This window comes from Typopeltis vanoorti, chromosome 2, assembly GCF_054136105.1.
Source record: "Typopeltis vanoorti isolate ZY-2024b chromosome 2, IOZ_Tvanoo_1.0, whole genome shotgun sequence".
Taxonomy (NCBI): Eukaryota; Metazoa; Arthropoda; class Arachnida; order Uropygi; family Thelyphonidae; genus Typopeltis; species Typopeltis vanoorti.
Window position 1 is genome coordinate 125,045,661 of NC_143550.1, and position 15,171 is coordinate 125,060,831.

Genomic DNA, 15,171 nt, shown 5'->3' on the forward strand with positions numbered 1-15,171 from the left:
AGGGAGCTTGCTCCACCTTTGCTTCGAATTGCCTTCGCCGATAGTTTTTCGGCATTGAAACTCATAGATCGTAGTTATCGATCTTGAGTTTCATTTACTGGCTATATAACAATATAGGATTCTTATCCATTTAATATCTATTCAATTGCCAGAAAACTAGCCTTTTGGCTTTTTATTTTAATTACAAATTATTAACAAATTAAAATCTGTTTGTATCAATTCGCTTTTCGTGGCATTGTCAAGGCTGTACTTACACTTTTCCCGGGCAGGCTGGGCTCAAGGTGCTAGAGTGCTCTGGGGCTCTTTCCCTCATTTTTGGGACCCTTAAATTGTCCATAACTTTTTTTGGGGCCCCAGCTAGAGCTTTATGCACCTGTGCATAAGTACAGGCCTGGGCATTGTGTTGCAATAACACAACAAAGATATGAATAAGGTATCATGTTTGGCCTTCTATGATGAGTCTTTGACTCCATGAAGATGCTTACAAAATAATAGCATATGTTTATTCTGTTTGACTGATGCAGAATTCATGGGCATATTCTCTTTTTTCAGTCAATACTTGAACAATTATTTAATAAAATCAGGTAAAATCCTGGAAATATGAAGCTCATTTTGTTACATTAAAAAAGGTTCTATATATTTTTTCAGATAATGTTTTCTAAATGTTTATACATCTAAACTGCCTATGGTTTTGTAAGTGAATTCATGTGTCCATGGTAATGTTAATAAATAAATTTAAAAAATGTTATCTTCAAGATCTTACAAATGATTATTTAACTAAGTATATTAACATTTATTTAAATATTTTCCATATAAAATCAAATAATCCCAAGTCACTGTCATCATGTTTCTGATTATCAGTTGTAGAACTACATTTCATTTCTTTGTGGCAATCAGTTTTGTTTTTCCCATGCCTTAATATGTTCTCTGCTTCTTTCTTCAGCTGAAAGTGTAACTATGTGAAAAGATATAAAATAATATTATTTATAAAAAATGTATATCAAGTTTGCAATCAAATATTGTTCAAACAAACAAGAATAAAAATAAATCAGTACTTACTTTTCAAGCATAATTTCAAACTAGCATTTTCTCAAAACTTGAGTTTTACTTTTTACAGACGTTCATGTCTTCTGATATTTATTTACATTTATTATTATATGCAGGTTAATCCAGAGAGTTCAAGAACTCGTCAAGGGACAATCCCTACACACTTAAATACTTATATTACTTCCTGAATTCATTGATCAAAGATATACACACAACATCTAATGTCCTCCCCACACACCACGAGAAGAATCTGGAGTTCACTTGTTTCTTACCCACACTATGTCATTTTGAGTTCTACTGTGAGGTCTAGATCCATCATCTAGAAGTGTCAAATTCTCACTTGTGTCTAGACTTTAATTTATCTCTACTAAAAACTGTTCTTAAATATGCTGATTTTTAGAAGAAATTATGAATTTTATAAAGGGTAGGTCAATAAAGTTACAAGTATTGCACAGAAAGCAAAGCTGGAGTATGAAAATAATTGGCTCTGCAGGCTAAAGGCAATCCAAAAGATTTGTTATGCTTGCCTTCTATACCCACCCATAATGCCCTAAAATATATATATACCCCTTTTTTGAGTAATAATAGCTAATGTATTTAAAATAAGAGACACTCCTAAACAAAAACAGGCAATAATAGCTGTAATTATAATAATAGTGTTTAAGAGGAGTAGCATGGGAATTTTCCCAGAAACTATACCTAATGTATGTAATATTTTCGTTCTGAAGTGCATTACCTTATATTTTACAACACTGAATTGACAACCTCTCAATCCACAGTTGATCTTCCAGCATTTATCACTGATCTCTGGATTCAAACTATCGAAAGGACTGCAGAAACTCACGTGGTCACTCTCAGCATTTCTAAGACATTTGATCAGGTCTGGTGCAGTGGGATGATGAGGAAACTACCATCCTGTGGTCTGCCTTTTGCAATTATAATGATTGACAGATTCCTCTGTCTTGTTGCTCACTACATGTCACAGCAGATGGTTTCATCTCCTCAAATTTCACCATGAGCATAGGAGTATTTATGAGCTCTGTATTTCAGTCCCTATTCTTTAATGGGGGTGAGGATAACCTTGCAAACTTCAACTCTACTAAAACGCAATCCTATATCTTCCACAAAGAAGATCTCATATCACTTCCCTTATTTTCAGTAACACTCGAATATCAAAACATGATCAAATTTTTCTTCTTCAATTATCCTGCAGCTGCCAAAGTATAAATCCTGAATCTCTCCAAACGTGGAATACTGATCACACATTTGGTGTGGTGCTAGTTCACTCAAAGCCTCACTAGCATTGCCTGATGATATTCAGAAGAGGGCAGTGATGAATGCTGAAAGATCAGATGTGGATTGAGAGTAGAATTTATACTATTGGTCACTGATTAGCTGATAGGTCTCTGAGTAGTATAGAACTTTGTAGAAGTTGGCTGTTGATAATCTTCTCTGTAGTTTTTGAGGGAATGAAAGTGAGAGTAATTTTAATAGTATTTTATTGGCTAACCTCTATCACCTTTCTTTGGAATGGGCTGATTACGGGCATGCTGCATTCAGCTCATAGCCGAATAAGAACTGCAAATACAGTTCAGAAGGATAATTGCAATGTCTAACCCAGCTAAACTGGGGGTGGAGATTTTACCTGAATATTCCTATAGCATTCTTGCTGATATTCCATTTATCGCCATTGCCGAATTCTTATCTAGATTATACAACTCTCCTGAACCTCCTTCTTATGCACTGGATTTTTTTAGAAGTATAACATCATCCATTTAAAGAAAACAGCTGAGATTAACATCTCCAATTTTGATATCAGGTTTAATACCACTTTCCTTCATAATGTGATCCATATAGATAATGAATAATAGTGGGGATAAAGTACATCCTTGTCTGACGCCAGATTTAACATTAAACTATCTTCCTGTACTTCCTTCAATTCTAACTACCGACTTACAACCCAAATAAAAACTAAGTATTGCTTGATATAATGCCCCATTGACACAATATAACTGTAGCGTTTCAATTGGCTTCTCTCTTGGCACCTTGTCATATGCCTTTTCCAAATCTACAAAATTTAAATACAGATCTCTGTTATATACCCATGATTTCTCAAGTATCTGTTGTAAAGTGAAAATCAGATCCTGACAGCCTCTATTTGGTATGAATTCAGCTTGTTCTTCGCCAAGCTTCTCTTCCACAATCCTCCTAAACCTTTTCTCAAGTATATATCTTACTAGGAACACTCAGTAGAGAAATACCTCTGTAATTCTCACATTCAGTTTTATTTCCCTTTTTATACATGGGTACTATGAGAGCTCTACTCCAATCATCTGGAATTCATCCCTGTGTCTCTATGCATTCAACCATTGTAAGACCTTTATACATCCATACTTGAGCATTTCTGGTCGAATATCATCTACTTCAGCTGCCTTTCCACATTTCAGGCTTTTTCTACTTCAAGTACAGATACGTATTCCTGACTGCATGTCTGGTCAGTGTTTTTTACCAATGTGCTGTCATCACTGCTTGTTTCATTTAGCAATTTTTCGAAGTAATTACTCCATGCTTCAAGTATATCTTTTTCTCCTGTTCTCATGTCACCTTTATCATCTCTAATTCCTTTTACAGTATTCTTTCCTCCATTTCTGAGCTTCATCAACAAGCTCCAGAATATCTTGCCACTTTCTTGATATTTATTTTCTATGTTCTTGCCAAAGTCCTCCCATGACTTTTATTTAGCCAGTTTTACACAGTGTTTATCTTTCTTACATTTGTCTCTGTATTCTCTAAGAGCACAAGCTGACATATATGCCAGGAACTTTTGATATGCTTTCTTCTTTTCCTTCACTGCCTCTTTAACTTCCTGTGTCCACCATGGAGTTCTGATTTTTCTATCCTTGCAGACAACCTCACCACATGCCTCTCTGGCTGAATCAATCAGTTATTTTCTTCATGGCTCGCCAATGAATATCCAAGGTTTAAGTTCCCGTTCTCAAACTCTTTCATTTTTTCTTCAAACATGTTTGTGTATTTTAATCTCCATTTCAAATCTGAGAGCTGCTCAACTTTTATTTGCTTTAAAACTTTCCTACATGTTCTTTTCAATATGAAATTCAATTTTATCCTGCTGAAGACTTAAATGGTGATCACTTCCAATTTCAAATCCTCTGTACACTCTGGTGTCCTGCACCAGGGAGAAAACACCACTATCAACAATAACGTAGTCAATGAGACTTTTCTTATTCCTTGCGTCTTCTCTTCATGTGAATTTGTGCACATTTTTATGTTGGAACATGGTGTTAGTAATAACCAGTCCATGTCCTGAGCAGAAATCTAACAGGTATTTGCCATTATTAATAGCTTTGCTCTTTTCTCCAAATATTTCCAATATATTTTTGTATGGCTAACAATCATTTCCTACTCTGCTATTTAGTTCTCCAACAAGGACCAACTTTTTCTTTTTCACTGTGTCAGTTGCTTTTTCCAAAGTCTCAAAAAATTCCTTCACGTCTACCTTAGTAGAACCTTCTGTGGGATCACAGGCAGAAATGTCTCATTGTCAAGTTCCCTGATTCTCATATTTGTCCACATCACTCTACTTGAGACTGCCTGCCATTCAAGAAGATTAGCCTCATATTTAGTGTTGAATACTATGGCTACTCCTTCTTTTCCTTGATTGTCATTGCCTGAATATAACATTTTGTATTTATTGCTCAAAAGGATCTCACCAGTTTTTTCCTTTTTTGTTTCAGTCACCTCTATTATGTCGATTTGGTACTTATCCAATTCCTCAGCTAGCTCCATTCTTTGCAATTCAGGCTTCTTATGTTGATAGTACCAATCTCGAACTCTGGTGATGTTGAGTTAGAGTGGGTTTTAGGATTTGTTCCAGTAGCTGATTTTTCGCTGTTTGCCGTGGTTCCCTGGCGAAAACAATGGGGGCCTTGTTTAACCGGGTGACACCCCAGCCGGCATGAAATTCTCTCATGTTGTATCATCATTTTTTATTTTGGTTTAAGCCAATAAGAATACAGTTTGGTTGGTTAAATCCCAAATTGCCAGCCCATCCTCCTTTGTTCAGTATCTAGGTAGATACCTAACAGGGTGCACCATGAGAAAGTGAGGACTGGACATTAGGTCAGAAGCCTGGTGGGTTCTGTACATTCCTTTTAAGGCTATGTGGAGGTCTACTCTCAGTTATATAGCTTTGACCCTTGCTCTTGAATGAAAGAGAATGCCAAATTTCTTGGATGCTTAGGAGGCTATTGATGTGATGTGTTTCTGCCAAGAGACTGGAAGAATAAATGTCAGTCCAAGCTGAGAGATCTAATCTTGCTGGTGATTTATGTACTACTCAGGGTAAAAGTAGGTAAGCTGAGATCTCTTTTGCAAGAGAAAAGGAAATACCGTGTTTTGGTGGCAGTGAACATGATAAAGGTGTCTTTGCCCTACCAATTGATGTTTAAGGCACTAGTTGCAGATGAATTTGTAGCCTTGAATGTCAGATACTGTATGGTTTGTAAAATGAGTAGTATGAGTGGATAGGATTAGTGGTGTTTGTGATAGGTCATTTATGCACAGGAGAAAGAGGTCATAGGACACACCCTTAAGGCACTCCAGCATCAGTGGTGAAGCTCAAAGAAAGAGCCATCTACCATGACTTGCAGAGAACAACCAGTGAGAAAGCTGGCTACCCATACAGTAGCAGGGAGACCAAAGCATGGCAATTTGCTTAGGTCTCCATGCTGCATACAATCAAATGCTTTGGAAATGTCAAGGGAGAGAGCACAAGTTTCTCCGAACCTTTCCATGGCATGTTTCCATGATAGCCAACAACAGTGACCTTGTGGTATGAGCCATGAGGTCAGCTGTGGATCTTGAATGGTGGAATCCATACGGTCAATTGGTCGGCCTCTATGTAGTGGAGGAGTTGGCTATTGATGGCGTTGTCCTATTATTTTGGAGAGGATAGAGGTGATGGCAATTGGTCAGTACTTTGATGGTAGACTTCTATTGCCCTTTTTTTTTTGGAATAGGATGGATATAAGATTGCTTCCATGCACTGGGATAAGTACTGAATATGTATAATAAATTGTACAGATGATTGGATTGGTGTCAGCTCAGGAACACAAGGTTTGGGAACGATTTCATCAGGACCAGAATACTTTAGTGTCCAAGTTATCTAGTAGTTTTCTCATGTCTCTTTATTGGAAAACTACAGGAGACGTAGTGCTTGGATTCCAGTATGGTAGGAGGTGATTTCCTTCAGTCATCTATGCAGGAATTCGAGGAAAAGAGTGATGCCAGGAGGTCAGCTTTATCTTTGAGTGAAGTAATAATGGTACCATCATGATGAGAGAGAGAGAGAGAGATGGAAGTACAGGAGAGCAGAACTTGCATCTAACAGAATTAGCATGGAACCAGAAGGCATGACTTCTGTTTGGACAAGAGACAAGTTTTCTGCTGTTGGTCTTTATGAAATCAGATTTGGATTTGCTGATGAGTGATTTGCCAATGCTGTGTGCTTTGATATAGGTAGAGTATGAAGCTGGAGTTTTTGATGCAAGCCATGTGTGGTAAGATGAATTTTTTTTTCTTTGATTTAATACATTTTCAGCTGAACCAGGGCTTGGATAGTGTATGAGGATTATGAGTTGAATGGATGATAAACGCCTTTATGCCAGCAAGAATAATTTCTGTAACTTGTTCATAGTAGGTGTTAGGGTCAGATCAGTGGAAGAAATAGTCAGACCAAGAAAAGGTGGAGTAAAGATTCCTGAGGTCATTCCAATTGACTCCTTTGTAGAGTGGTTGGAGGAGGAACATTCTGTGAGAGAGGAGACATATGAGATTGTGGTCTGAATTGCCAAGAGTAGAGGTGACCTCTATGGTGTATCTGGAAGGAGAACTAGTCAAAAATAGATCCTGAATTTTTGGAAGGTGAAGAGAGTTATCTGGAATTTGAGGATTAGATGTATCAGGAATTAGATGTACGATTTGTGTTAAATCATTATTTATAGCAAAGACTTCTGCTTCTCATTAGACTACATCAGTAGTCTCTTCAGACTAATGCTACTAACTTCAGACTACTAACAAATGTTTAACAAACACTGCATTTAGTGAAATTCTTCATGGCAAATTCAAACAACACATCTGTCATCATTACTGAACTTACACCTGCTAAAATTAATACTTATAAAAAAAATGATAAAACAGAAAATCTAAAATATACTTACTGGCATACTCAGTGTGCCAGTAAGCTACTCTAACATAAAAGTCAATTTTTAAACTTAATAGCAGCCATGTATATAAGCAAAAATGAAGAATGCTGTTTTTTACCAACAGTGCTATTAGCTATAGAATCCCTGTAGCTCAGTTGGTACAGATGAGCCCTTTGATTGGAAAGACCCTGGTTTGAATGATGCGAGGGACCTTTATCAGGATTTTAACCAAATGGTGAGTTAGCTATCTCACCATTTGTTTACGCACCTTACCACACCTTAGTTTTCAGGAGAAAACTAAGGTTTTTCTTCCCTCAGAACAGACAAACTGGCCATGAACACACACAGATCTACAACCATAAATACTTGTCCTTAGTGGATGCAGCTGAGGAGTGATGTGCTAGCTGCATTACTTTGTGATGACCCATAATCAAGGGACTCTACCTGTCCTAAGGGATGGATGAGTTGATGAGGAAAAGAAGTATTAGCTATGATTGTGCATTACATAAACAGTGGTGTGCTCTCTCTCTCTCTCTTTCATAATTTCATAAGAGACAATGACAAATATTTCCTCCTGGATTACTGAAGCCAAGAAAGTATACCATTTTCTTCTGCTTCAGGCATTACTTCTTTTCAGCTTTAGCCTTATTCTCACATTTAGAGAGGTCACTTAAAACTATCCTAAAAATTATTAAGTTTGTTCAGAAGAAAATAACTGAGCTAATTGATGCTCTCTCTTACTCACTGATTCACTCTACATTCTCTACTATGTAGAGCTTGTTTGTGCTATTTCTGTATGTACTTTTATAAGACTCATTCAACAGAACTAGCAAAGCCAATCTCTTAAGTTAAAGCTCAAGCAGAAAGATGAGCTTAAGTTAAAGCTCAAGCAGAAAATAGCCAGCATTCATATGCAATCCAACTTAAGCCCATCTAATTAGCATTTCATCCTGTTCTTTCATTTTCTATACCTCTTCTCTTCTCTCTCTCATTCTTTCTACAACAGGCCACACCCCCTTCAACATTTCTTGAAAGCTACAACCAGTCACTTGCTCAAGATAATGCCAATAAAGTCTCTCTGTGTTTTTAATAAATTATAAATTTAAACATTTCATAAACTGTTCATAAACAGTTTCATAAACTACCAATGCTATATTTTGCTTACTGCAGGACAAATGAAATGTATTGAACAGAATCTCCAATGTGGAAGAGCAAGCTGAACAGGAAATTGTGTCCCTTAAATTATCCCAGGAACATATATAGTAAACTGAATGTGTTAATTTGCATTTTACAAGAGTAAAAAGCAGTTTCTAAAATAAAAAAGTATGAATTAAGATAACTTGGGTTTGCTTACAATGTCAAGCTTAAGAATGTTGATAGTTCTAAAAAAATAAAAATTCCTATTTTTTGACGGGATTTGAAAATATCTTTCAATATAAGATGAATACATGCTAATAAAAGACAGTCACTAACCTGACCCTGACACCTGCTATGAACAAGTTACAGAAATTATTCTTGCTGGCATAAAGGTGTTTATCATCCATTCAACTCATAATCCTCATCCACTATCCAAGCCCTGGTTCAGCTGAAAGTATATTAAAGCAATCAAAGAAAAAAAATTCATCTTACTATCAAGGCATATGTACAAATCAGTACATTTATCAACATCAGCCATATTCCGTCCACTGCTAGATGGAGGTTTCCCCCAAAGTTCTACTTTAGAAACTATCTTGAGCTTTTCTGTCACTGAGTTCCGGCCATCTCTTGAATCTCATCCTCCAACTGTTTCTTTGGTCTTCCTGTAGCTCTCCTTCCATCTTTGGATACCATTCAGATATCAACTTTGTCCATTTTTGAAAATGATTATTATTATTATTCAGGCCTCCATGGAGTCAAAAGACTCATCATGGGAGGTCCTTTCTAAGAAACACAAGTCTACCAAGACTCATCGAGGGAGGTCCCTCCTAGGAAACACAAAGTCTATCATACCACTCCTTAAATGCATTGACCGTTCTCGCTCTCACCACTCCATCAGGCAATGCATTCCATGGTTCAACCATCCTCCATGCAAAGAAACCACTCCTGACCCTCTTGTTCATAGTTTCCTTTCGTAACTTCCAGGGACACCCTTGTCATGACTCCTTCCCGCTGTTCAACCAAGCAAAAGAATTCCCCAGTGTCAACCCTGTAACCGCCTCTCAATAGTTTAAAAGTCTCAATCATATCACCTCTCCTTCTTCTATCCACCAAACTCTGCAGTCCACACTCCCTCGGCCAATCCTCATAACTAACATTGCACAGTTCCAACACCATCTTTCTTATCCACTTTTGTACCCTTTCCACAGTTAATTTATCTTTTTCAAATCCTGGGCACCAGATCTGAGAACAATAGTCTAAGTGCGGTCTGATCAGTCTTATACAATGGAATGATAACCATTTTATCTCTGCAGGTCAGTGTCCTTCTCATTATTGCAGCAATCCTCTGCGTTACCTTCGCTACCTTTGCAATATGTCCCCTAAATTTCAGGTTTCTATCAATCATCAAACCCAGATCTTTTGTTTCTCCTACTTCCTGTAGTTTAACTTCTCCCATAGAGTATGCAATGTCCCAAACCTCAAGACCTTACATTTTGCTGAATTAAACCGACACCCCCATTCATTTGCCCATCTATCAAGCTTATTCAAATCCTCTTGCAGGGCTACCACATCTGCACTATTACTAATAACCCTTTCCAGCTTCGCATCATCCACAAACAACCAAATATCCCCTTTCAATCCACGGACAATGTCATTGATATAAAGGTTAAGCAATATAGGTCCCAGTACTGACCCTGTGGAACCTCACTTGTAACCTTCTGCCTCTTTGATATTGCTCCACCATACACAACTCTCTGATACCTATCGGACAGCCAATCCTGAATCCAGTTGACCAATCTGACATCCAGACCCATGTGCTGCAACTTAAATATCAGCTTATCATGTGGCGCCCTGTCAAATGCCTTTGCTATGTCTAGGAAAATTTATTTATCATAAAAGGCTAGCATATTGCTAAAACATATTACTTCTTGCAATATGCCCTGCCTATTGCCATTTGGACCTTTTAATTGCTTTTACAATATCTCTCACTCTGTTTTGAGCCCAGACCTAAGTATTGTGCTTTCTATCTTGAATGGTAATACCAAATGCACTTTCTTTTCTTTTTTTCTTTTATCACTTTCCATTATTTTCTCACATTTTCTTACTTTCTTTCCATTACTTTCTTAACTCAATTTTAAAGGTGAGGACTACCCAGAAGAAATATTAGTATTTTCTTTGGGTAGTCCTTAACTAAGGAAATAAAAAAGGAGATTGGGATATCTCCTTTGATAGCATCAGGGTGTTTTTCCAAAGGCTGTCTAACCAAGTTGAACTCTTTGTACAGTATGGCACAAAAAAAAAAAAAAAAAAAACATTACTGAATAACTTCAGTAATGTTTTTTTGTTGTTGTTACACCATACTGTATAATTTATTTTTCACAGCATCTCTCTCTACTGTGATCTTTTGCTACTGAATCAATTTCCCAGTGTTCCATATGTACTAACTTTTTGTTTATGCATTTATTACACATTATTTATTTATTTTTTATGTGGTTCCCACCCATGAAGAGTTACTTGCAAACCTATAGTACATTTGTACTATGGGTGAGTCAAGAATTTTTTTCCCATGTTTTGTCGCTTTTATGTATGTCTTTTTGTATTTTTTAATCATTTTTTTACAGTCTGGAACTTTTTTTCAAGCCACTTCTGGCCTCGAATAAGCTCCAATGGTCTCAACACCAGGCAATAAAATTCATCTCCCACCTAAAGACAATCACAAACATCCATGCCCACAGTGGGATTTGAACCCAAGACCTGTTGGCTGGATAGCAAGTATATACTATCCACTCAGACAACCAGGCTGGCAATCCTTTTTTAATCCTTTCTTTTTACTTTTTGCATTCATTTCATTATTTATTTGTTGAAGTTCTTCAGCAGAGTTTCCTAAGAGAGTTGCCTGAAAGAACAATGTCATCAGTATATTAGCAGTACTTAAATATAAGTATAAGAATGCATCTTGTATATATACGTGCATACAAGTACTGTATGAGAATGAATTTATAGGAGTACATCCTTACCTGCTGTTTTGTGATAGTTGGTACGATCATGTTAAATTTATCAATTTTAAAATTTAATTTGGTCACTTCTCTTTCAAGTTCTCTTAAAAAAATATTCCACTTATGTTCATCCTTAGAAGAGAGAGGATATGGGGAGAGTGTGAACCTTTTTTCTTGAAGATTTAGTTTCATTTTTTGTTTCTCATTTGTAATTTCCTTCTCCAGTGTAATCCATTCTGGAGTGAATCCGCTGTTAATAAGAATCTATCAGAAAGAGTAAATGACTTAACATATTTGCATTCCTAAGAGAACATACAAAATGTCAAATATTTATAATCATTCAACACTAATTTTTTGTATCTATGAAAATGTAATCTGATATGTTCTTTAATGAAGTAGTATTGCTATTTTCTCATGATTTTATGGCAATGAGTGCACACGCACACGAGCGCGCACACATGCACACACACACAATTTTATGACAATTGGTGGACACACACATTTATTTCATTATGAAAAGTTGCTTAAGGGTCAAAATCTAGATAACTTAGAAAGAAACTTCCACATAACCTGTAAGGAACGAATGTTGAGAATTCATCAAGGTTTCTGGTCCGATGTACAATTCACATTTTCTCATGGTATATCCTCATTATTAGGTTTTGCCTGAATGAATGAGGATGAATATTAGTTTAAACCACAAACAAATATGATGGTATAACACAGGAACAAATGTTATGTTGTCTTGGGCACTGCGTACTTAAACCAGGTCTCTGTAAAATTCCTCTTCCTCTCTGGACACAGAGAGGAAGATCTTATGTGAGGTTGTTCCTTTGCTGGCTGGATTTAGTTGGAGGGCATCGTACTTTTTTTTTGTTCGGGTGTGGTGTAAAATCTCTCATGATAAAGTGACTTCGTAACTTATCAAGTTTGGTTTTACATTTTTTTTTTTTTTTTTAATAGGAGAATGTTCTCAGAAAATTGTTAAATATTCCTTAACATAAAAGTATTGTAGTGAGTCTTTGTTAAAGTAATGTAGCACATGATGTCATCAAAGAAAGCTACTAAATAACGTAAGTCAAGAAGTTAATGATAAGATTAGTGAGAAATCTTATCATTTCTGAGAATTGCCATGAATGGAAAATTCTAGAGACCTGCAAAAATTGACGTCATCATGTTCAGAGGTCAATACGTGACCATAGTTGCCATGGACAAAGAATTTGAAGACATGCAAAGAATGATGTCAGCATATCCGAAAGCAAACACGTGACCAGTTTTGGAAGACACGCGCATGCTTCGTGACCAGTTTTGTTTCGAGAGACGTGTGCTTGGGCATAATGGAGATTCAGGCCTATAAAAGGCAGTTCATCCATGAAGAAATTTGTCTTAGGATTTTCTTTTGGACTTCTCTTACCTAAGTCCCCGGTAATGCCAAGAATTGCTGTCGGAAGAAAAAGAGACGTGTCATGAGCTCCAAGTCGTCTACCTGGATTACCGCCATGTGAGAAATGTACTGAGTCATAGTGGAAGAAAGGAAACTTACATCGCTGCTATATTAAGGATCCAATGAGGATGGATACTCTCGACTACTCAGACAAGAAAGAAATTTGGCAGGAAAGATGAACATGCCAATAGATGGAAAGAAAGACAAAGAGGAGACATGTGTATGAGAATTTGTTGTGAGAGACTGTCTGCTGAACAAATATTGTGAGTAGTTGAAATATTGAATAAGAATATGTCTATCCTTATGAAATGTTGCATGTTAAAAGTAAATTAAGCTTATCATAAGTCCTATATTCAAGTAATGTCATGCTGAATTATAAGTTAGAGTAGAATTAAGCTTAAAGCAGAAAGAACTAAGAGTAGCCAGAATACTTAATGAATTTTTTATATAATATACACAAAATTAGTGATAGTGTCAATGCACTATCCCCCCCCCCCCCCACACACACACATGCAAAAATCAAACCTGCATATGGTAAAAGTTATTATAATTAACATTCAAGCCATGATTGAGTTGAAGTAAGGATAATATAAGCAGGGGGAGAATATAATTGATATCTGCTTTGTCTTTCGTTAAAGTTCTTATATTCTCCACTTGGTTATACTAAACAGTTCAGGTGCAAACTTGTTTGCTTACACTTGGATAAAGGATTAAACCAAGTATATAATTTCCTGGTATCTTTAATTCTTATATTCTCACACTCAACATGTAGTCTAACTGGTACAGTCATTAAACAAATAAATTTCATTAGACTATAGAGTTAACAGAAATAACAGAAGCGAGAGATAACAGAAATAATATATGGTGGCAGTTCATAGCTTTAGGCAGTTGGCCATTAATGATAGTTAAGAAAAACAAGATACAAAGACAAAGCAGTATGGTTGAAGTATGTAGAATAACAAAAGGCACAGATGACAAGAAGAAAGAATGTACAATCAAAGCAAGTTTTACAGCAGCTCAGTGGTAGAGAGTTTGCTTTGCATGTGAAAGGTCTTGAGTTCGATCATCTACTCCTCCAGTTTAATTACTTTCTCTATTTTCTATGAGGATAGATTGAAGGTGTGTGGATGGCAGAACTTGGTTAATAGGTAAAAAGAAAAAAGATGGGATATGATAGAAACATTTAAGTTGCTTAAAGGATTTTATAGGATAGATGCAGGGGAAATGTTTCAGCATTTGGCTGGAGGGACCAGAACAGGAGGTCATCCTAGGAGTTGAATAAATGTGTGGTTAGTAAGAGTGTGAGGGCTAGATTTTCTGCTTGGAGAATTTTGGTTTTTCTATTAATGGGTTCAAGGAAAGATATGATAGGTTGTGTGGATAGATTGGGTCTCCCACGATGAATCTTTGGATTCCATGGATGTGCCCGTATAATAATAATAATAATAATAAAATTCCTGCCATATACCCTCAAGGGGATGTACAGGATATAATAGTACTACATGAAAAATTTACATGATTATTAACTTCCTATCTACAATTTTCCTCCAAATCAGCCTGTTACATGTCAAGACTCCAACATTATCAGATCTCATATTTCTATCTTCTAAGTCATTTTGTACTGTATCTATTCACCTATATCTTGGTCTTCCTCCGTATCTTTTTCCTGCTAACCTCGCAGAGAACACATGGTTTGCTAATCTTTCCTCGTCCATTCTGTTTAAGTGACCATATCACCTGAGATTCTGCTAACACATTCCTGGATGCTGACAATGTCAAGTTCTTTCCTAATATCCTTGTTTTTAATATGATATTGCCAATGATGCCATCTGTTCATACCCCTAATCTTTCTCAGGGCTCTCATGTCTGCTGTCTCTAGTCTTTGGTCAAGTGTTTTACTTCTCACCCAGCTCTCAGATCCATAAGTTAAAGTTAGTTTGAAAACAGTCTTGTATTCAGCTAATTTAGTGTTTAAACTAAATTAGCTGAATTTAGTCTAAACACTAAATTTCTCTCTTACTCCATATAAATTTATTCAGTTGACTTTTCTACCATACCAGCTTTGTTAATTCTGTTGTCTATTTCCATATTTAATTTACCATCTTCACTGAAAATCATGCCGAAGTGGCTGAAATGTTTCACTTGTTCTATAGGTTCTCCATTCACAATGCAGTTGATATTTTCAATGTTTCTGCCTATTTTCACTGTCTTTGTCATTTTAATGCTGACCTTCATACTATATCTATTATAACAGTTATTCACTTTAGTCAGGGAATCTTACAGACTTCTAGCAGATTTATTTAGATGTTTTATCATTTCATAATGG

At 36.3% G+C, this 15,171-nt stretch overlaps 1 protein-coding gene across 4 annotated transcripts in view; it reads right to left on the minus strand.

Annotated features, from left to right (window-relative positions):
* Window positions 1-778: 778 nt before the first annotated feature.
* Window positions 779-15,171, minus strand: part of LOC150109414 (dnaJ homolog subfamily C member 28) — a 120,272-nt gene continuing 105,879 nt past the window's right edge. For all 4 annotated transcript variants that reach the window (XM_090408047.1, XM_090408064.1, XM_090408038.1 and 1 more), the window contains 2 exons: window positions 11,426-11,668; window positions 779-955 (listed from right to left, as the gene is read on the minus strand). In XM_090408047.1, coding sequence (XP_090264173.1) covers window positions 794-955; window positions 11,426-11,668 — 405 coding nt within the window. In that variant the 3' untranslated portion in view covers window positions 779-793. The remainder of the gene's footprint in view (window positions 956-11,425; window positions 11,669-15,171) is intronic.